General features: G+C 42.9%; 1 protein-coding gene across 2 annotated transcripts in view; it reads right to left on the bottom strand.

Annotated features, from left to right (window-relative positions):
- Nucleotides 1-21,559, bottom strand: part of WWC3 (WWC family member 3) — a 117,678-nt gene that overhangs the window by 52,108 nt on the left and 44,011 nt on the right. For both annotated transcript variants that reach the window (XM_012784852.2, XM_075999434.1), the window contains exons 3-5: nt 19,842-20,045; nt 8,921-8,997; nt 7,771-7,850 (exon numbers count right to left, since the gene is read on the bottom strand). In XM_012784852.2, coding sequence (XP_012640306.2) covers nt 7,771-7,850; nt 8,921-8,997; nt 19,842-20,045 — 361 coding nt within the window. The remainder of the gene's footprint in view (nt 1-7,770; nt 7,851-8,920; nt 8,998-19,841; nt 20,046-21,559) is intronic.

Below are 21,559 nucleotides of genomic sequence, written 5' to 3'. Positions count from 1 at the left end.
AGTGGCCTTATAAGATGGGCATAATCTTTTTAGATTTTATCATGAAGAAGTTGAGGCTCAGAGTGATTAACTAAGTGGCCGAGATGACCAGCAAGTATCTGGCAGAGAGGGGATTCAAACCCACATGCTCTGACTCCAAAGCCTGCACAGGGTCATGAGGTGTGGTGGTGGCCCTTCCTGCTGAGCGTGACATCCGTCACCTCTCTGAGTGGTCATGGTGGGTCTGGATGTTTTTACAAGGGCAAGCTATGTTTCAAACCACCTCCATTTTTCAATTGTAATCAATTTCCATCTAACGAAAACTTCAAAGGACAGGAAACCTTTTACTTCTGCAAAATTCATTTATTTGAGAGCTCTCTCTCTTTTTAAAAATACTCCATAGATTCTCTGGTGCAATGGGGTAAAAAGAAAAAAAATAAAAAAAGATTAAAAAATACTCCATAGAATTTGGGTCAAATTTAGATGATGTGCTCAATGATTTGGTATTTTCTAAAATATCAATGTATTCCAGTTCATTTAAAAAAAATCATAATATCTGTGGCTGCCAAAGAACTATCTTAGTCTGTTTTTAAGCTTAAGAGTGCAGGCCTTTTTTTGTTGTTATTAAGACAAGAGGCCCATTTGCCGTTCTCTGGTGAACATATTTTGCTTTTACTCTGTAAACCTGTATCTTGCTCTTGCTCTGTAATCCTATCCTTCTCTCCTCAATAAACCTTGTTTCATGGTTAAAAAAAAAAAGAATGTAAGGCAGTGGTTTTACCATACATCAGAAATAAAATGACAGAAAAGTGGTGACTGCACAAAAAGAATAAACAAGGATATAAAGTTATTATGCAGTGTGAAAAAAATTCAGTGTGCAGACTCGCAGTCTTTACTTTTCCACCCTCTACATTTTGCACGCAACTTCAGGAAGGTTAAATGACTGGTTTGAGGTCACACAGCCAGTTAAGAGGTACAGTGAGGTTCACAGCCAAGGGCCCCAACGCCAGTACTTGTCCTCTTCATTGCTGGGGTAGCTCTACACTCAAAGTCAAGGCCTCCAACTGCCCACTGTGTCAAAACCTGAAGGCCACTCACAGCCAGTCAAAGGTCATCCCAAATTAAACTGGTGCTCTTTATGGTTTGCTTTTGAAAGAAACAGCTTGGAGAGAAAAGGAGAAAATGTAGCTTCAGATAAGGAACCTAATACCACTGAAAAGGCATTTTTGAGATGTTTACCATCAGCCCCTACCTCTCGCTGCCCTACAGTTTCCATATTTGTTGTTCAACTTAAGATGTCAAGAGAATTGCAATGGTAAAAATAAAAGTAAAATCACACAACTTCTTAATCCCACATCTTGAAGAAAAGAGCTGCCAGGGCTCTAAAGATATTCCATGTTAATACCACAGATTACGGCCCAAAAGAATGTAAAGTTTTATTATAAATTCTACCTTTTACATCAGCAGCTCTGGCAGAGGGCCTTGGGTGAAGCTTAGAAAGCTTCCGGTGGCTTTCTATCAACAGCAAGTCCTGTATGGAACACCAAACCTGCCCCACGACCAAGAACAATGCGCTTTTTGTTTCTGCCCCCATTTCTGTACATTTTACTATTATCTGAGTGTCGCCAGGGTTTGCGAATGGGCTGTACCTTACATGATATGTTAACGGGGGTGGTTAATCTAAGCCTGTACTGACGGTAAACGAGCCCATTCACTTTTGAAACTACTAAATCCTCTCAGACAGAAAATGCTGATTCTATTAATAATATCTAGTAATGACTTGCTCTGGCACTGAATGCTTAGAAGTGCGTAGCTGCTCTTACTGAAGGAGATGACCAGGTTTAAGTTCACTCACACCACACCAACGGGGAAGCTAAGCAAACATTAAAAGGCTTGAGACAAAGAGGCTCACCCAGTGGCTGAGAATGTACCTGGTGGAAGCTGGTCATTGGAACGTTGGGTGAACGCCCCTTTCTGGGATTTGCACAGCAGTAACAAGTAACAGGATTCCTTATAAAACGGAGGCCAAAGCACAATAAAACACAAAACACAGAAGAGAGGCAATGCTGGAGGACAGTTAAGAAGAAGGTGACTGGGCCAATGTAGAGAGACCTCCCTGAGTTCCTCACAGCCCGGGCAAAGCTTCTGGCCCAGGAAAAAGCTGCCCTCACTCAGAGCAGCCCAGTGCCCAAGAATGAAGTGACCTGGTGACAGCTACCAGCAGGCAGGAGCAGCAACACCAGCCACTCCAGCATAGCACCCAGGTGGCCTCCATCCATTCTGCCTCGTGCTGGGAGCCATCAGGGGCCTCAGGATCAAGCAGGGAACAAGGCAAAGTCCTTGTCCTCATGAGTCAGGGAGATAGACAATAGAAAGCACTGTCAGGTCAGGCAGTGATCAGTGTTTAAAAAAAATGAAGCTAAGTTTGGGGCTGGAGTGTGACAGAGAGAGCACCTTTTCAGACAGGATGGTTAAACAAGGGTCTCAGTGAGAGTCACTGGCCGGAGGCCTATGCAGAGGAGGGAGCCCAGGCGCACGAGAACTGGGGACAAAGTGCTCCAGGCAGAGGAAGCTGCAAGTACTGAGCTAAAGGCAGAGTGCCCACGGCATGCTGGGCAGCAGCAGGTGGCTGGCCTAAGCAAAGAAGGGTGAAACCAGAGGGAAGTGAGATTGGGCCAGGGGGCCACCTCATCTAGAGTCTGGCTTGTGTTCTGAGAGAGAAAGAAAGCCACAGGAGGGTCACAAGCAGAGGAAACATCTTAGAAGAATCCCTGTGGCTACTGCGTGAGAATGGTGAGTCACAACAGCGCTTGGCCCAGAGTGGTCACGGTGGAAGCTGTGAGAAGGATCAGGTGCCGGGTGTGGAAACATCACACACCATGATCTGACGGATGTAGTGACAACGCAGTCAGGGCAGTGTTCCCCCAAAGCGCCATCTGCCACTGAGCCAGTACTCAGGGACGTGATAGGTGGCATGGCAGGAAAGGGTTTCAATGTACCATAATCATGGGAAACTCAGGGTGAGTCAATGTTAAATGAGCTTTCTAGCTGCAGGACAACTCAGATTCTAACACAAAGAATATTCTAGGTCTCCAGGAGAGAACTAGTGAGGTGAATCGGCCCATATCTATTGGTGTGTTCAGCCTGATCTCATGGATCCCCATTTTGGAAACCCTGTATACATCCTGGTTCTGAGTCCTTCCCTTTGCCTCGGGACACTAGTGATGATTTACATGAAGGTAGCTTTTCAAAACCACCTTCAGAAACTTCAGGGCAACAGAGTCTAGCAGATCTTTCACTGGGTAGGCTCAATTTTTCTGAAAACTTTAATTACTCATGGTAAAAGGTGCTCCTATTTTCTGAAGACTTTTATAAAGGGCCTCAAGAGGAATGCAAATTAAAATTACACTGAGATACTATCTCTCACCTATGAGACTGGCAAAATGTAAAAGCTTATCAACACATTCATTTGGCAAAGCTATGGGAAAAGTGAAAACTCATGTTAGCAGCAGGAATGCAAAACAGTGCAATCCCTAGAGGAGGGAGTTTGGCCATATCCAATATAGGTTGAGCATCCTTAATCTAAAAATCCAAAGTGATTCAAAATCTGAAACTTTTTGAGTGCTGACATGATGCTCAAAGGAAATGCTCATTGGAGCATTTTGGATTTCAGAGTTTCAGATTAGGGATATTGAACTAGTACTTAGTATGGTGCAAATATTCCAAAATCTGAAAAAATCTAAAATCCAAAATGCTTTGGTCCCAAGCATTTTGCATAATGTTGACTATTCCTTAGTAGTCAACCTGTAATACCAAAAACACATTCAATCCTTCGCCCAGCAAGCCCATTTTGAAGAACTTATCCTGAAAGATACACATGCACAACATTAGGTGAAAAGCTGATGGGAAATATGATAACTGGAAGCATCAGGCCAACAAGGCCAGAACCCACCAATAATCTTCACACCACGAAGAGAAAACCAGAGAGTATGAGCTTCCTGACGGAAATAACACCAGCACCATTTCCTACAAAACATTCTTACGGAAAAAAAAAAAAGAAAAGAAAAATAAATCGAACTTGAATCAGAGATCAACCCTCTCAAACTAATTACATCCATTTGCATAAATAACGGAAGACAGAGGAACATGTTCAATTCACCATGTGAATTCAGGCAGCAAAACCTAACACCAGGGAAATTCTATAGGACAAGCAAATTAGTTTCTTCAACAAATAAGTTGTCATTAAAAAAAAATGAGGGGAACAGATATTAAAAGACTTAAGAGACACATCAACCAAATGCACTATGTAGGCCTCTTCTGAATCTGGACCCAAACAACCAGAGAAATGGGAATGTTCACCGCAAACAGGATGTCTATTAAGTGAGGTATGGCCATTATACTTATGTTTTCAAAAGGAGCCCATAGCTTTAGGAGAGATATTTATAGATTAAATGTGATTCTGGGATTTGCTTCAATTAAGGCAGCAAAAACTCAGCAGATCAGGCAGGGTCACAGATGAACCAAGATTGGCCACTGTATGGGTAAAATGGGGTGAGGGGTACCCCAGGGTTTCATTATACTATTCTACTTTTATGTTTGACATTTGCCATCATTAAAAGTCGATATGTATACTTTATATATGTATAGGTATACAATACACATACACGCACACATGCACACGCTCCATCATTAACTCAGAGAATACATCATGGCCAGCTCCCCTCTGTGACAATTAACAACGTATATAGATTTAAAATAAAATACAAAAGGTTCTTTTTTCCTCACTTGGATCCAAGCATAATGATGGATTTCCTTGCTAGCCAGGAAATTCACCAAGGTAAACAAGTCAAGTTTAAAATGTTATAAGGAGCCAAACTCCTGGTGAGGTGCTCTGGAAAAGAATACACTGGATGTTCTGGGAAGCAAGAACAGCAGAAAATTTTCTAGAGGAAAGTCCAGGGCCACTACCTTTAATCAATGTTGATAATAAAATCAGAGAAGCATCATGTGTATGTACAACAGTTCAAGTGCTGTCTGTACTTATAGTCAGGATTTCACAGTAGAAGTGGGATAACCACATTTTCAATGCTTAAAAAGAGCATTCGAAATTTCTCAATAAATGATATAAATTTGCATGATTGGATCCAAACATAAAAGCCCAATTTTCGATACCAAAAAAATAATGCTATTTTCATCTTATAGCCTGTGGAACTCAGAGAAAGGCTACTAGATTTTTTTTCATTTACAGAGAATTTTGAGGGTAGCAGAAGTGCCCATGTTTCTCTTCTTCCAGGGAGGCTGTGTCACAGAATAAAGTAAACATGAGCAGTGACAACACAGCATCAAACAGAGGGGAGGCAACATACCTACGGGCGCCTGGGAGGCTACTGCAGGGGATGGGCCCCTCAGGACCAAGGCCAAGTGCAGGGCCTTCCTGCACGCCACTCCTCAGCCTCCCCAGGGAGGGCAGGCACCAGAAGCCTCCTTTTGGCAAGGCACAAGTTTACAATCACTGCTCCCACGCATGGGATCTTGACAATGAAAGCAGAAAGAAAATACAAACAGCACTGGCCCTTCTGCCTTCCAGGAGCACAACTCATACTCCATTTGACTGTAGGTGTAAGTTAGAACACTTCCTGTACTGCCTTCTGCTTCTCTCATACGCCTGGAGAAACAAAGGCCGCCTTTTCCTATTCTTCAAACTACTGCAACTGCAGAAGATGAATTTACTTCCTAGCAATGCCAAGGAAAAGGGGGGTTTCTCAGTCACTAGCACATTTTATTTTCTAGATTATTCAGTCTTAGGCTAACATTGCAATATAACCTTTGTCTTCAAATAAGGAAATGGAGTTCACAAGAATGATGGAGCTCGGGTGAAGGAACAGGCACTGGGCCCACAATCCCGCTACAGAAGCCACAGGCAGCCGGGAAAAGTGCCAGGCTTGGCTCTCCTCTGATACTCAGGGGTCTCATGCACAAACCCTGACCGTTCCTGAACCCCAGTCACCTTCCTCAGAGCTTCTCCAAGTGAGAATTAAATTAACTGCAACCTCCAGCACACACAATGCCTAGCATTAAAACTACACATTATTCACAGACACTGTAGAGTAATGAGAGACAGCTATGGTGTGGCCCAACGACAGTAGGAAATCAACCTCAAATTTAACTAGGCAGTTCTGGTCACTTTTATGACCTGTCAAATGATTTGCTTGTGCTTGTTCCTTATTTAAGCCACCCAGTCTATGCTATTTGTTATAGCAGCCTAAGCTGACTAAGACAATCACCATTTACAGATGAGAAAAGGCACAGAAAGTATAAATCCCATGCCCAAGTTCAGCAAGTGAAGCCAGTGAACCAAGAGAGGGTGACTTGGGCAGCAAGCAGACAATACCCTTTATTAAGAAAATGAATTCTTTCAGACCAGCACTATTGCCATTTGTAAAATAGCTTTAGTTCATTAAGATTGCTAATTTAATATACAGTTCACTAATTATAAAAAATTCATCTCTAAAGTCTTAGTAGGGCTAAAGTTCTCATTGTAAAGATGAGAACAGGAGAAAGATCTACAGACCGGACTGTCCAAAAGAACTTTCTGGGATGATAGAAATCTATCACCTGTGCTGTCAGTAGCCTCAACTGTAAGCTGTCAACTAGGGGCAAATACGTCCTCTAGGACTGCAGTCCCCAACCCCTGGGCTGTGGACCAGGACTGTTCTATGGCCTGTTAGGAAACCAGGCCGCACAGTAGGAGCAGTGGGGAGCGAGTGAAGCTTCATCTGTATTTACAGCTGCTCCCAATCCCTTGCATCACCACCTGAGCTCCATCTCCTGTCAGATCAGCGGCCACATTAGATTGTCACAGGAACACGAACCCTACAGTAAATTGTACATGCGAGGAATCTAGGCTGCGCACTCCTTATGAGAATCTAATGCCTGGTGATCTGAGGTGGAGCTGAAGTGGTGATGCCAGCGCTGGGGAGCAGCTGCAAATATAGATTATCATTAGCAGAGAGGTTTGACTGCATAGAGACCATAATAAATCAATTACTTGCAGACTCATATCAAAATCCTAACAGTGAGTAGCAAGTAACAATGTAATAATAATAGAAATAAATGAAATGGGCTTGAATCACCCCAAAACCATGCCCTCCCCCCCCATGGAAAAGTTGTCTTCCATGAAACTGGTGCCAAAAAGGTTGGGGACTGCTGCTCTAGGTGACACTTGACAATGTGTGGAAACATAATTGGTTGTTTGGGGCAGGGGTGCTACTGGCATCTAGTGGGTAAAGACCATGGATGCCATTCAACATCCTACAGTGCACAGGACAGCTCCTCCAAGACAAAGAATGATCCAAATGTCACTAGTGCCAAGATGGAGAAAATCTGCCCTGGCTACATGTGACTACTGAGCACTTCAGATGTGACTATTGAGACTAAATTTTTAATTTTACTTTAATTAATTTAAATTTACAAAACATTCAGGAGGATAAAACCAACAAAAAAACAAATTTAAATGTAAATAGACATAAGTGTCTTGGACCGTGCAGCTCTAGAAAACGTGCATAAGTATAAAAATAAAGGTCTTGTTTCCCAAGTGTTTCCATTTAGAGGACTGAAGTATCATCAAGGAAAAGAGAGATTCTGATACTTAGGACTAGGAAACAATGAGCATAAATAAAGGCATAGAAGCAAAGGTGATAAAGTTTTCAGACCAGTGTCCAGGCCCCAGATGGGTCAAGACAAGAGGAAATCACAGGAAAGTGCTCCCGTCTGTGAGCACAGGCAACTCACTCTTGCAGGGTCTCCACCCCCTTCTCTTTGTACTGCAGTTCCTGCTTCATCTGGGTCAGCTCTCGCTTTAATCTGGAAAGCTAAAGACAAATCACATTTTTTTCCCAAAAACAAGCTGTGAAAAATTGTTTCTATAGTTGTTATTAGCTTTGTCACCTAAGTTTCTAATTGGCTTGCAATTCAGTGGATCATCCATTCTCTTCATGAATTTCTATTCACATACATAATCCCAGATTGCTGACAGGCTCTTAATCAAGTGGGGAACCAGTAACCATTTTCTTTTTCAAGATAATGATTTACACATTCCAATTAGCAAACTTTGAAATACTTTGTTCATCTTTCCTTCTACTTACTACTCTGGATCGCACATAAGAAATTCTGTTTCTGAAAGCGTGGTCTCGGACTACCTGAAACTCAACCAGGCCTGGAGTGCTTATTTAAACAGATTTTGGGATCTGCTCCAGGCCTGCATCAAAACTCAGGGGATGGGCCTGGAATCTCACACTTTAAACAAGCGCCCCAGGTGTTTTTCCTAGGTGTGCTAAAATTTGAGAGCCACCGCACCAAAAGGTACACCCTGGTTCAGGGAACAAAACACCAGGAGAGGAGGAGGCTTCACTGCCAGATGTTTGCTTTGTCCCAAACAAAAGTGTGCCCCTTCCCAGACAACCAAGACAAGGCTCTGAAGAGAGGAAGCAAGGTAACCCATAAATAATGCAGGCGTCACCAGGGAAGGATCATTGATCTTCTGGCCAAACGCCACTGTAGGAGCGAACCAGGGGAGAAGGCAGCTCCAAGGCTGCCGAGGGCCACGGCTGCATCCTGCTGACATGGGGAAGCAGTCGTTTGAGACCCAGCCCTGTGGTCACTAAACCTTTCCAAATGGTTGGTGAGTCCACCCCTATGAAACATGCACAGGGATACAAGCTACTTTTTGTTAGATGCACTAAGGTTTTAAAATAAAACTTTTTCCTCCTATTGGAAAAAAGTGGAAAATAAAACAAAATGCAATAATAATCCATGAAATTAAAAATTTTACTAAAATATGAGCGTCAGGCACAGTGACTACCATGAAATGAACCATGATAAGTGATGTGACACAAAAAATACACGTGGCACTTCCAGTTGTGAAAACACTGGTTTTACTTACCCTGTCGCGACGACTTGCTATTTCTGCTTTAATTTGGTGTGGGTCATACTTTGTATTTGTTGAATATCCAGAGAATGCTAAACAGAAAGAAGATATTTTATTTTATAATGGATCCTTTAAAATAAATACATATACATAAGGAACTTCTGATGCACTGTATTAAATAATTAATTCTAAGTCCCAGATTTACAAGTGGGCACTGGCTCCTAAAGAATAACATTTCATTCACATCCTCAAATCTTCTTGATGTTTGGTTTTTGCATCAGGACTTTATTATATAATCCCATATAATAAAATACATGGCTGTAGATAAATCAAAACTTGGTTTAGTTCTACTACAAAACTACTAGGGTTAAATACCCTATATATATGCAGGTATGATTATAGTATAAAAAACTGTTCTTAATATGTGAGTAGTATATGCAGTATGAACCCATTTTTACTTCCTTTTAACATACAGACACAGAAGGCACTGGAAAGGTAGAACCAAAAAGTAAGCTGTGGTTATTCTCAGTGGTTGCATTACAAATCATTTTATTTTTATTTTCTCCACATCTATATTCTCCAGATGAACAATTTTTGACACAAGAAAAAAACATTAAATATTTGCAAAATAAAAAAGACAACTTTCTAGTATTGTGTCAGTACCTGGCAGGCTTGAGAAAAAGCTGTGCCCACAAGTTGTTTGTCCCATGCAAACTGGAGTGAGGCACTCACACTTTCATTCTCACAGCTGGTTTTTGATAGATGTTTAGCTAGCTAAAAGACATCACATAGCTCAATGCTTTCTTAAACAGTGTAGTGCACATGTTTTAAACTCTTTTTATAGACATAGCATCATTTTCATGATTAGCCAACACCTAGGGGTGAATAAGACCCACAGATCTGTTTACACACTAGGCGCAGTCAGCCAATTTCTGTCCAAACAGAGAGCTGAAGGCCTTTTCCAGTGTTCCAGCAGCTGGAGCGGTGAGTGGCTGTTCCTAATTTCTACCACCCCATCCACTTCTCTGCATTGCTTTTTCTTGATGTTACTATCTCCTTTCTTTAGGCTTCTTAAGCCATGGGCTTTTACACTACTGCAACTTGGCTTCCATTCTCTTCTGTACCTGGTGGAATGTTCCTTTGTCTTCATCTGTGAATCACCCCACACTGGTGTCATCTGCATCCTGATTATTGCCATTAACATCACCTGCTCAGAAGGCACATCTGCAGGGCCAGTATCCTTTCCTTTACTCCTTTGGTCTGGGTACCAAAGGCTGGCTGTCATTTGCATAACTTAGGTGCCAACAATTAGAAACTAATTCAAAACCATTTCCTGATTTTATATTGGAAAAAGATGGCTCAAAGCCATCAAGTAGCTTAAACAGCAAAATTATTTAAAATCTCAATTAGAACTACATCCAAAATTAATTTGAGCAGCCAGATCTCCCAATTTAACAACAATTCTATGGAAAATCTATTTCTGCCCTATTCAGTCAGAATTTCAAACAACTGAATCTACTGGAAATAAATAACTAGAAGAGGTAAACGTTTGCCAACTTTATCTCAAATCTTCTTAGAATTGCGATCTCTCCAAGACATGGAGTAAAATATTTTTAAAACAAATTATTTCTTAGATAAGACTGCCTATTTCCAAATCCTTCATCTTTCATCTCGCCTGACTCTGGTTTCATTTAACATTAGTAATGAATGGAATGGGCGTGGTGGCTCACACCAGTAATCCCAGTACTCTGGGAGACTGAGGTGGGAGGATCACTTGGGGTCAGGAGTTCGAGGCCGTGGTGAGCTATGTTTACACCACTGCACTCCAGCCTGGGCGACATAGTGAGACACCGTCTCTACAAAAAATAAGAAAAATTAGCCAGGCATGGTGGTGCATGCCTGTAGTCCCAGCTACTCAGGAGGCTGAGGCAGGAGGATCGCTTCAGCCCAGGAGTTCAAGGCTGTTGAGAGATGTGCTTGTGCCACTGCACTCCAGCCTGGACAATAGAGTGAGACCCTGTCTCTAAAAAAATAAGTAAATAAATAAATAAGATCAGTAAGAAAAGCAACATCTCAATGCCCTTAAGAAGCACAAATCATTTAAGAAAATCTCCACATTAAACTCCTGGGACTGAAGTTTCCCAGACCTGAGCTTAAAGGCCTCCCACTTTGGATGGAGAGAATATGCCACTGAGGCAATGAGCCTAGGGCTTGCTGACTCCTGGCTCACAACACTATAACACGTGTGTCGACTTGTCAATTTGCAGTGGGAGGAAGACAGGAAGACAATGCCAAGTTACCACCTGGGATCTTCCCCATTAAAGGTAGAAAACACCACCACCACCAAAATTCAACAAAGTTACCTGCAATGTTAACATCAGTAACAATGACCTGAAATCACCACCATCACAATTTTTCTGTCTGTGCAATTTCATAGGAAAAATTAGTGAAGAGATTTGAAATATACGCAGGAGGTGTAGTAGATACTGTCAGACATCTATGTACACAGCAACCTTTCTCCCATTTCTCTTCTTTAACTAATAGAACCCCGATGTTGTTGAGTAGCCACCTCTCCGCCAGGATCCTTGGCGTGTACCCACTCCTAGAGGGAGAAGCTGATAAGCCAATGACACCACCTAGCCACCAAATCCACCTATGAGAGACCCCGCCCCACCTCCAGAGGCCTCTGTTATGTGACAATGAATTTCCTTATTATCTATGCCTGTGGGATTTAGTTTTCTCTGTTACAGGTGAAATCATCCAAAATGATAGAATAGGTTTTACTTCTATTGATCCCATTCATATTACCTTTACTATGGTCTCTATGAAATTCTGGGACTGAGACTAGGCACGCTGGTAATCCTAGCAACTTTAGAAGGCTGAGGTGGGAGGATGGCTTGAGGCCAGGAGTTTGAGACCAGGCTGGGCAATATAGCAAGACCTCATCTCTACAAAAAATAGAAAAATTAGCCAGCCATGGTGGCATGCATGTATTCCCAGCTACTTGGGAGGCTGAGGTGGGAGGATCACTTGAGCCCAGTTGTTTGAGGTTGCAGGGAACTATGATGATGCCACTGCACTCTAGCCTGGGTGACAGAGCAAGACCCTGTCTTGAAAAACAAAACAAAAATTCTAAGACTGGGATGAGGGAAAAGTCCACTCAAGTACCTAAGACAATGAATATATTTTCTCTCTAAATGTTAAGGAGAGTTGTGAACACTGGCATCACTTTTAATAATATAATTCAATTTATAAATAAAATTCTCAGTTCCTTCTATCTGCCAGTGAGTCTAACAGAACCATTTACAGAGTCCTCCAGACCCCATTTTGAACAGCATGCACTCCATAACATAAAAAAAAAGAAATATCTTCCTCTATTAAGAGAAGTCTCCAATCTCAAGGTTTATGAGAAAGACCAGACTTTCAGCTCTGAAGCTTTCTTCTCTCTTGAAGAGTTGTGTGGGCAGAGCTATTAAATAGTTGAGAGTCTGCTTAGCATATAATACAGCTTCAGATGATATAATAACAAGGTTACAGCTTAGCTGGGCCACAGCAATGTAAATTATTATACTTTGCTATTATAGGGTGCCTTTCACATTTATTTCATCTATTCTCATAAAATCTTTGTGAAGGTGAGATGACGCTTATGTTTCCTTGCCCATTTTATAAATTAAAAGACAGTATGTAGTGGCTTGACTGACATTATGCCATCATTCATAGAGGAATTTGTGTCTAAAATTTGGGCTCTGTAGGTCAGCTGCCCAAGATCCTTTAATCAGACAAGCTTTCCCCACATAAAAAGGAAAGGTCCTCTAGCTCCCCAAGGCCCATTGCCCAACAAGTATACTTGACCTATGTATTTGCACTCAAAATGCTGCAAACCCCAGTACTTATTCTGGATTTCAATTTTATGGGTTATTGAAAAACAGAAACATGTGTCTGTGTGCCTGTCTCCTGTACAGGCTTCCTCTGAGTTGTGGGAATCTAACGTCACCCCAGGGAGATGACATGCTTTAAAAGACCAGCAGTCCTACTCGAAAGACGTGCTGTAGGGCAGGTTGCTCCTTAGGACTGGGTGTCTGCCTCCAGGGAACAGAGCTGTTTGGAGTTGCTCAAGGAACCCACGAAGGACTCTGGGAGAAAGGCCGGCAAGCCCCAACAGATTCCAGGGTGACAGGAGAGGCATACATATAAACAACTACGGCCAGCAAAGGGAAGGTGATTTTTGTTTCAAAGGACCAAAAAACAAAACAAAACAAAACATCAAATAAGGCCACTTGGAGGTGATCTACAGAAATAACACAAGATACCACCAAATCCTAACCAATTATCTTCTCTCCAGGACAGACTGGGGGATTATTTCTCAGGAAACACATGTCTTCTGCTACAACCTTCAAGATCGAGGTTTATCGAGTAATACTCGTTTAAAATGCTACCTGATCCATTTTTCTCCTGCCTGCTCCAACACGCTTGGGTGAAGGAAAACAAAAGACTGAATGGAATGCGTGTAGCCCTTCTCCTAACCAAGAGAGCAGATGAGAAACCCCTCAACAGAGTACCAATGGAAGACAGTCTTTGTGGGATGGGCTTGGAGCTTCAGAAAGAATGTTGGCAGGACTGCTTGCTGATAAGGTCAAGCTTTACCACCACCTAGCCCAAGAATTCCGGATAGGCTGGCACATTCTCACCAGATAAGGCTGACCCTTTTTCCCAGCCACCCAAAGAGACTTTCAGTATAGACTTTGGGTAGCTCCTAAAAGCCAGATAACAATGTCTAATGTCTGCAGCTACCAGGGCCATTCTAAGTTAATCTAGACCAGTGGATCTTAACCCTGGGAATCACTTGGGGAGCTTAAAAAAACAAAAACCATGCCTGGCCCCACCTAAGGCCTATTATATCAAAAATCTCTTGGGGTGGGGCCCAACCAGCAGTTTTTAAAAGGCCTCCAGGAGATTCTAACTTGCAGGTAGGGTTGAGAACCACGGCTATAGACCAGAGGTTGGCTAACTTTTTCTGTAATAGGCCAGATAGCAAATATTTTTGGGTCTGTGGACCATACGGTCTGTCTCAAATACTCAATTCTTCTGTTGTAGCTGCCATAGACAAAGGTAAGTGAATGGGCATGGTTGTGTTCCAATGAAACTTCATTTACAAACACCCACAATGGACAGGAGTCAGCCTGTGGGCCTAACATAGTTTGCAAACCCGTGGTTTAAACTATAATTCTACCCCATGCAAGAATTTCTTCCAAAAGATCCTGTAAATGGTCATATAGTTCATCTGAATGTATCTGGGGATAGAGTTTCCCAGGAAGGATGAAGGAGTAACTCCAGAAAAAAATGAATGTATCCAGTGTTAAAAGGAAGGCAAATAGAATAACATGTTGCAAGGAACAAAGCAGGAGAAAACTCTACAAAACGGAGCTGTAGGAAAAGTTCAGGGTATATCTCAGAATGAGTCCATTGTCGAGCAGTTTCACCCCAGTAGTGTCAAAGCATAATAATAAGAGGACTGGGCACCAGGCAGCTAGCTCAGAAGCTCATAGAATTAAGCAGAGTTGGGTTTCCTAGGCTCATGGAGACATGGGTGCTTGAATTCAGCAAAGTATCTGAATTTGCTTTGGACAGGGACAAAAATGGTCAAGACCTGGATATTCTTAGATATCAGATGGCCCAATACTGACATAAAAATCTTTCCTCTCCAATGAATGGAGTTTTATTCGGTGATTTTCACAGCTCAGGGGGAAATGTGTGAAGGGTGTGGGCCAGATGCACTTTCCCTCCTTCTGCCCTCCCCCACACCCTTCGCCAACATTAGAAATAGCTGTTCCAGTTAGTTCCTTCTTTTACCATTATTGCCTTGTCTTTCCCTTTCATCAGCCATTAGAGATAAGTTATGTCCCCAACACTTAGTATATACCAACAGCAAGTGTTAAATAAATATCTGTGGAAAAGTAAATGAATAGTGACCCTATCTGGACCACAGGAAAGTCAAGAAATAGAAAGCGGTCTGCCTTCCACCAGCCCCCATTATTGCTGCAAAATTGCCAGACAACTTGTCAATTTATAACTGGTCTTGATTTTTAGATGACCTAAAAATTGAGGGGGTGGGTAGGGCAAGGGGTTCCAAAGATATGATCAGCTCTTCTGAGCTGCCTCTTCCATGTCTAGGATATAGTACAGAGTAGTGAAGGCCACCAACACAAATAGATCTGGGTTCAAATCCAAATTCTATCATTTACTGGGTATGTAACCTTGAAGAATATCATTTAGCCTCTCTAGTATTTGATTTCTCATGTGAACAATGAAGAGAACAGCACATGCTTGACAATGTGGTGATCATAACAATTCATATAAAACCACGAGCTCATTGAATAGTGGTACCTTTCACTTCAAGCCATTACCAATGAAGGAAATGGTGTGAAATAAGTCCAGATGTTGTTCTGTTCCCAATACCAGAAAAAGGAGACACCTCCCTGCTTTAGATGACTAGCACTGAAAGAGATCTGGGTGGGACGAGACCCATGGGGCTGAGCAAGGCTCAGGTGTGCTATGGATACTGCCACCAGCAGCTCCCAGCATGAGCCCAGCCCCTCTGGTGTGACTATACAAGCCATCTATTAGATCACGGTGACTTAAGCCAATAGGATCACTGTATTAAACTTTATCCGGTGGCCAGAAAGAATTCATCTGAGTCAATTCTAGCACAGTTTTCCTCATTGTAATTAGTAGTTCAGGATAAATGGCAGATTGAAAGGGTTTGGTGGAAGCCCCAGGGACAGCAGCAAGTTGATAAACCACTTGGATTGACTCCTAGATTCCATTCATAGTTGGCTTTTTGCCTGATGAGCTGATAGGCCCTGGGAAGATCTACTGGCATGTCCAGCCCTTTTGTGAAAACAGGCCCAATTCTAGCCTTGAAGGCAACCCTCACAAGTGGAAGAAGAGACCGTATCTACACAGAGATTTCTAGCAGGGCAGGAAATGGAATCTGGTGAGCATGTTAGAATCTGATAAAGCCCTGGGAAAATTCACTGGCATGTCCAGCCCTTTTGTGAAAACAGGCCCAATTCTAGCCTTAAAGGCAACCCTCATAAGGAAGAGACTGTATCTACACAGAGACTTCTAGCAGGGCAGGAAATGGAATCTGGTGAGCACGTTAGAATCTGATAAGCCCTGGGAAGATTCACTGGCATGTCCAGTCCTTTTGTGAGAACAGGCTCAATTCTAGCCTTAAAGGCAACCCTCACAAGTGGAAGAAGAGACTGCATCTACACAGAGACTTTTAGCAGGGCAGGAAATGGAATCTGGTGAGCACGTTAGAATCTTACATCAACACCACAGTCATCCCCTTCCCTCTACTGAATAAATAGACACCACTTCAAAGAGAGCATCTTGAGTATTTCTTTTTAATGGGCATTAATCAAATTCCATGGGGCACAGGACGGAATGTAATTGAGTAGAATTCCCTATTTTCCCAAATGTTGAAGGAGTGAAAAGCCCATGGAAATATAAAACCTGATCCCATGGGATGTCCCAGATCCAAAGGACTTCAAGTACCAAATACCTTTAACTCACAGGCTTGGCACTGGATTGGGGTTCCCCTCTTACTCACCCTCAGGGTGGGTGTGGAATTAGACAAGATGGTCTAAGGTCCCCCTGTGTCTGCATCCTCAAGGGCACACAGTCCAGAGTCCTCATGGTTATAGCAACTGAAGTCCCTTTCTCTATACTCGATTTTTCTTTTCAATCACTGGCAAGAAACTTCCTGCTAAGTTTTTCTGATATGTACTTCTTCCATTTCATTACTTGGAAGACTGATTTGAGAACCTCTTTGGAGACCTACCCAAACCCAAGCCTGTAACAGATAAAGCACCTGAAGGCTACTAGAAGGAAACACATAACAAACTGCCAGGCACCGGGGCAGGAGAAGGGTAAAAAAAAGTAACAAACTGCCAATACTCAGACCTTTTTTAGCTATAAAAATGATAACTTTATATGGGTCAACCTAGCTTCTTCAAGGAGCTTTCTGAAAGATTTAAACTTGCTGACTAATATGATCTCAGAACCAGTTATAAGCCAATGCTTCAGCTAGGGGTGACCTGGAGGCATCACGCCTATAGGCTTCCAGTCCTACGAGATCACCAAGAAAGACCATATTCTGACCCATCAAAGTCATCTCAATAGACTTCAAAAGATTGAAATTTTACAAAATATAGTGTCTAACCACAATGGAACTAAATTAAAAATCAATAACAACATATTTTAAAATTCCCAGTAACTTACTTCTATAGAATCCATGGGTCAAAAAATAAACCACAAAGGAAATGAAAAAATAGTTTGAACTGAATGAAAATGAAAATACAGCAAACTAAAATTTGTGGGATGCGGTTAAAGTAGTACCTAGAGGTGAATTCATACCTTTAACGGCTGCATGAGAAAGTAGGAAAGGTCCAAAATCATACACTTTAAGAAGCTATAGAAGGAAGAACAACTTAAAGCCAAACTAAGTAGAAGGAAGGAAATAATAAAGAAGAGAAACCAATAAAATTGAAAACAGATAAGAAATCGGGGGGCGGGCAAAAGTCAGTTTTGTTGATAAATAAAATCAACAAAAGTTTACCTATAATGATTAAGAAAAAAAGAGAAAAGACACAAATTATTAATATCAGGAATTAAAGAGAGGATACCACCTCAGAGCCTACAGACATTAAAAGGATAACAAGAATTCTATGAAGAACTTTATAGACATGACAACTTAGATCATGGGTTGGCAAACTCCCTATGAGCCAAATCTAGCTTGTTACCTGTTTTTATGCTTTTATTGAACACAGCCACACACATTTGTTTACATATTGTCTCTGACGGCTTTTACGTGATAACCACAAGGTTGAATAGCTGTGACTGAGATTGTAGGGCCTACAAAGTCTAAAGTATTTACTAGCTGCCCCTTAATAGAAAAGTTTGCTAAATTTAAGATTAGAGGAAATAGACAAATTCTTTGAAACATATAAATACCCAAACTGATTCAAGAAGAAATAAAACATCTGACTAGCTCTGTATCTATTAAAGGTACTGAATTTGTAGTTAAAGACATTCCCACAGAGAATTCCAGGTCCAGGTGGCTTTTCTGGTGAAGTCAGTTAAGAATGCATTGATACTATTAATAATCCTACACAAACTCTTTCAGAAAAGAGAAGAGTAGGGAACACTTCCCAATTCATTCCATGAGGCCAGTATCACCCTGATACCTAAACCAAAGACAGTACAAGAAAACTGTGGAGATAAGAAACTAGCCTGTAAATCAGCACTGAGCTGACCTATCACATTCTGATGGAAAGTTAAAAGAAAAAAAAGAACCAGTATGTACCCACATCTGAAGAATAAGAGATAAGATGACTTGCAAGCAACACGCCATGAAACCTGAGTCCCCCCTTCCCTTAAGGCACATGGTAATACAAATATCTTAAATTCCTATTGCAGAGGCTAACCCTCACCGATGTCTACAGCTTCTATGGCTTCTTCACCTTCAATAGTAGCTGCAGTAAGACAGAGCACAAGACATATGGCACCTTGGCCGTAACTACATTCTGACTTGCAACACAGAACAAAACTATGGCTACATCTTTAATGTCTGCCCTGGTAACAGGACAGTAATGTCACAGGAAAGTTCTCCCATGGCTCTAATAGACTTACATTTTTGTTTTTGTTTTTGTTTTGTTTTTTAAGACAGAGTCTTACTGTGTTGCCCAGGCTAGAGTGCCGTAGCATCAGCCTAATTCACAGCAACCACCAACTCCTGGGCTCAAGTGATTTTCCTGCCTCACCTCCCAAGTAGCTGGGACTATAAGCGTGTGCCACCACACCCGGCTGACTTTTTTCTATTTTTTTTTTTTTTTTAGTAGAGAAGGGGTCTCACTCTTGCCCAGGCTGGTCTCGAACTCCTGAGCTCCAGCAATCCTCCTGCCTCGGCCTCCCAAAGTGCTAGGATTACAGGCATGAGCCACTGCGCCAGGCCTAAATTTAGGTTTTTATAAAGTACAACCTAGTCGTACCAACTTCATACATTTTCTCCAAGCTCACTAGCACCCAGGCCAGTGGTGGCCATGTACACCTGTGGTGGGCTATCAAGTGTGACAGTTCTGCTGGGAAAGAACTGGCTCAAGCAGTGGCTGACTGTGTCCATAGCAAAATGCTTTGACTTCTGAGACCAGACCTGGTTCCTTTAATACCTGAGCATTTGATGAGTACTAATGAAATGGAAGCCCACTCTGGCAGCCTCCAAAACTAAGGAAGGGTCCCTGTGGAAAAGAGCAATGGACAGTCCTCTTACTTGAAGGGCATAAAGAGTCCCCCAACTGTCTGGGTTTTACTGCATTCCTCCTCCAGGGTACTGCCCAATAAAGCCTAAAGCCCAAGAAAGGTCTCTGCAAAGAGACTGGTACTTGACAAGATTGAAGGTTCCTGAGTTTCTCCACCCAGGATTCATGAAACTACCATGTGGATTTCCCAAGAAACCATCCCAGACGAGCAGCAGTAACTGTAGAGGATCGCCAATGGAAGCCCTCTTCAAAACTGACAAACTTGAGACAGGAGGTTGCTTAATGTCACTACCTGCAATTTTATTTGTTGGCTTGCTTATTTTTTTACCTTCCCTACCTGAATGTGAGCTCCATGAGGCCAGGGACCTTTCCTTTCTTAGTCATCACCATATCCCAGTGCCTGGGCACAAAGTAGGCACTTGATAAATCTTTGCTACAGGAGTGGCTACCGGATGCCCATCTGACTCTCGTACAGAATACTGATTACCAAACAGTATGCCATTAGAACCTTCGTGAAGTTGCCCTGCCCAAGGAAAGTTCAGCATTTGCAGACAGCCTACCAGAGAGATGGCTTTTAAAGTCACACGCTAAGTGAAGGAAACAAGTCAACTCACAGCTGGCGTAGGAGCGGCTGTCATCCTCGCACATTTTGTGCAGCTGCTGGTATTCCTCCTGAGCCAGCTCGAACCGCTGCTGCTTGATCTGGTAGATTTCTTTCTTAGCATTGAGAGCCTCCTGGGCTACAATTAAATATTCCTTCAACATGCGCTCCTGCTCTCGCCTCCACTGCTCTCGGGGGTCCTCAATCTGGGTAAGCTCTGAAATTAAAAGGGCAAGAACACAAGTGACTTAAAAGTAAAATCTTTTAGTGGACCAATAGTCATGCATATCAGCCAATATGAAAATTAATTAATTACCAGGATGCACATTAGGGACAATTCTACACCATGAACCTTTCCAAAGTATGGAACACCTTCCATTTATATATCTACAGTTTGAGAAGAAAACTCTACAGAGATGAAATAGTCCACTAGAAGAGAGAAAATAACACATGACTATTTTGTCACCAATAAAGACCAAAAGACCACACTTTAAATGTTGGAGGAGATGAACCCAAGTGAGCTTGGAACTATCATACCAATAGCTACTTACATCCATCTTCTCACTGACTCCGTGAAAGTGGGGCGCTATGAACTGACTTGCTGCCTCCCTGCTGGGCCACCTCCCCTGCCAGGCTGTGCAGTTATTGCTCACTGCTCACTGATGTCCTCTCCTCCCACCTGGCTGCCCCACGTCCTGCTCCTGCTTTCTCCCTCTCCAGCTCTCTTGCCTACCTCCAGCTCCAACCTTTCTCCCAGCCCCAGCCCAGCAGGCCTTCTAGAAGGTTGTGTATGAAGATGCCCATGCGGCTCAGTAAGCATCCCTACCACCTGGCCCTGGTAAGGACAAAGCCTGGTGATGATGCCATGGTACAGGTGTGCCCAGGCCCACAATGCAGCAGCCCTGAGCAGCAAGTGGCTCTCATGTGTCTAGAGCTGTCCCCCAGGCCATTAGCTGGGAAACTAAGCCCCAGATGGCCGCGATTGCCCAAACATACTGATGCAAGGTGCTGGGCCAGCAGAGGGCCACCTGGCGAGCTGGAGCCCCTCGGCTTCTCTTCTGCTAAGCACCCACCCTGTCCATTGGGTGGTGGATCCACCTTGAAGCTCTCCTGTCCCTTGGATACCTGCCCGGGAGGACAGCGGTCAGGACGGTACTCATGCCCTGTCTCCAATCACCACCACCCAGTCTTTGGCTAACAGCTGCAATCACGCCCAAGGCTGGGGACAGGCATCAGAAATCCTACTGCCCTGAGATCTGAGGCAGGAAGACTCAAAAACTCAAAAGGTTGCTGGCAACTGACAACGCAGGAATCAGCCCTGAAGGTACCAACCTGGGTCACTCACACTAAGGGGACACAAGGAGCCACAGGACCAGCATATAGAAAGAGCTTCAAACCCACTCAGGTGGGGAGTATCACGCCTCTTCAGACCCCCAGCCTCCCCACATTTAATATATCGAAGGGCAGAGAGTAAGCCAAGGGGAGCCATGCTTTATGTCCCCAGTCATTAAATAACAATGACAAAAACACTGAGGAAAGCTAGAATGAAAACAGGAGAGAGTGAGAAATGGATCCCTGGCTGCTACCCGATCCAGGAAGGCTGAGGAAGAGGCAGAAAGCCAAGAGTGAGGGGCAGAGAGCACACCTAGAATAAAACAAGGCCTCAGAATCAGGAGTCCCCCACCTCAGCACTACTGACACTTGGGGTCAGCTCACTCGCTGTTGGGGAGG

This window comes from Microcebus murinus, chromosome X (genome assembly GCF_040939455.1).
Source record: "Microcebus murinus isolate Inina chromosome X, M.murinus_Inina_mat1.0, whole genome shotgun sequence".
Lineage (NCBI taxonomy): Eukaryota > Metazoa > Chordata > Mammalia > Primates > Cheirogaleidae > Microcebus > Microcebus murinus.
This window is presented reverse-complemented; position numbering and strand designations above follow the sequence as displayed.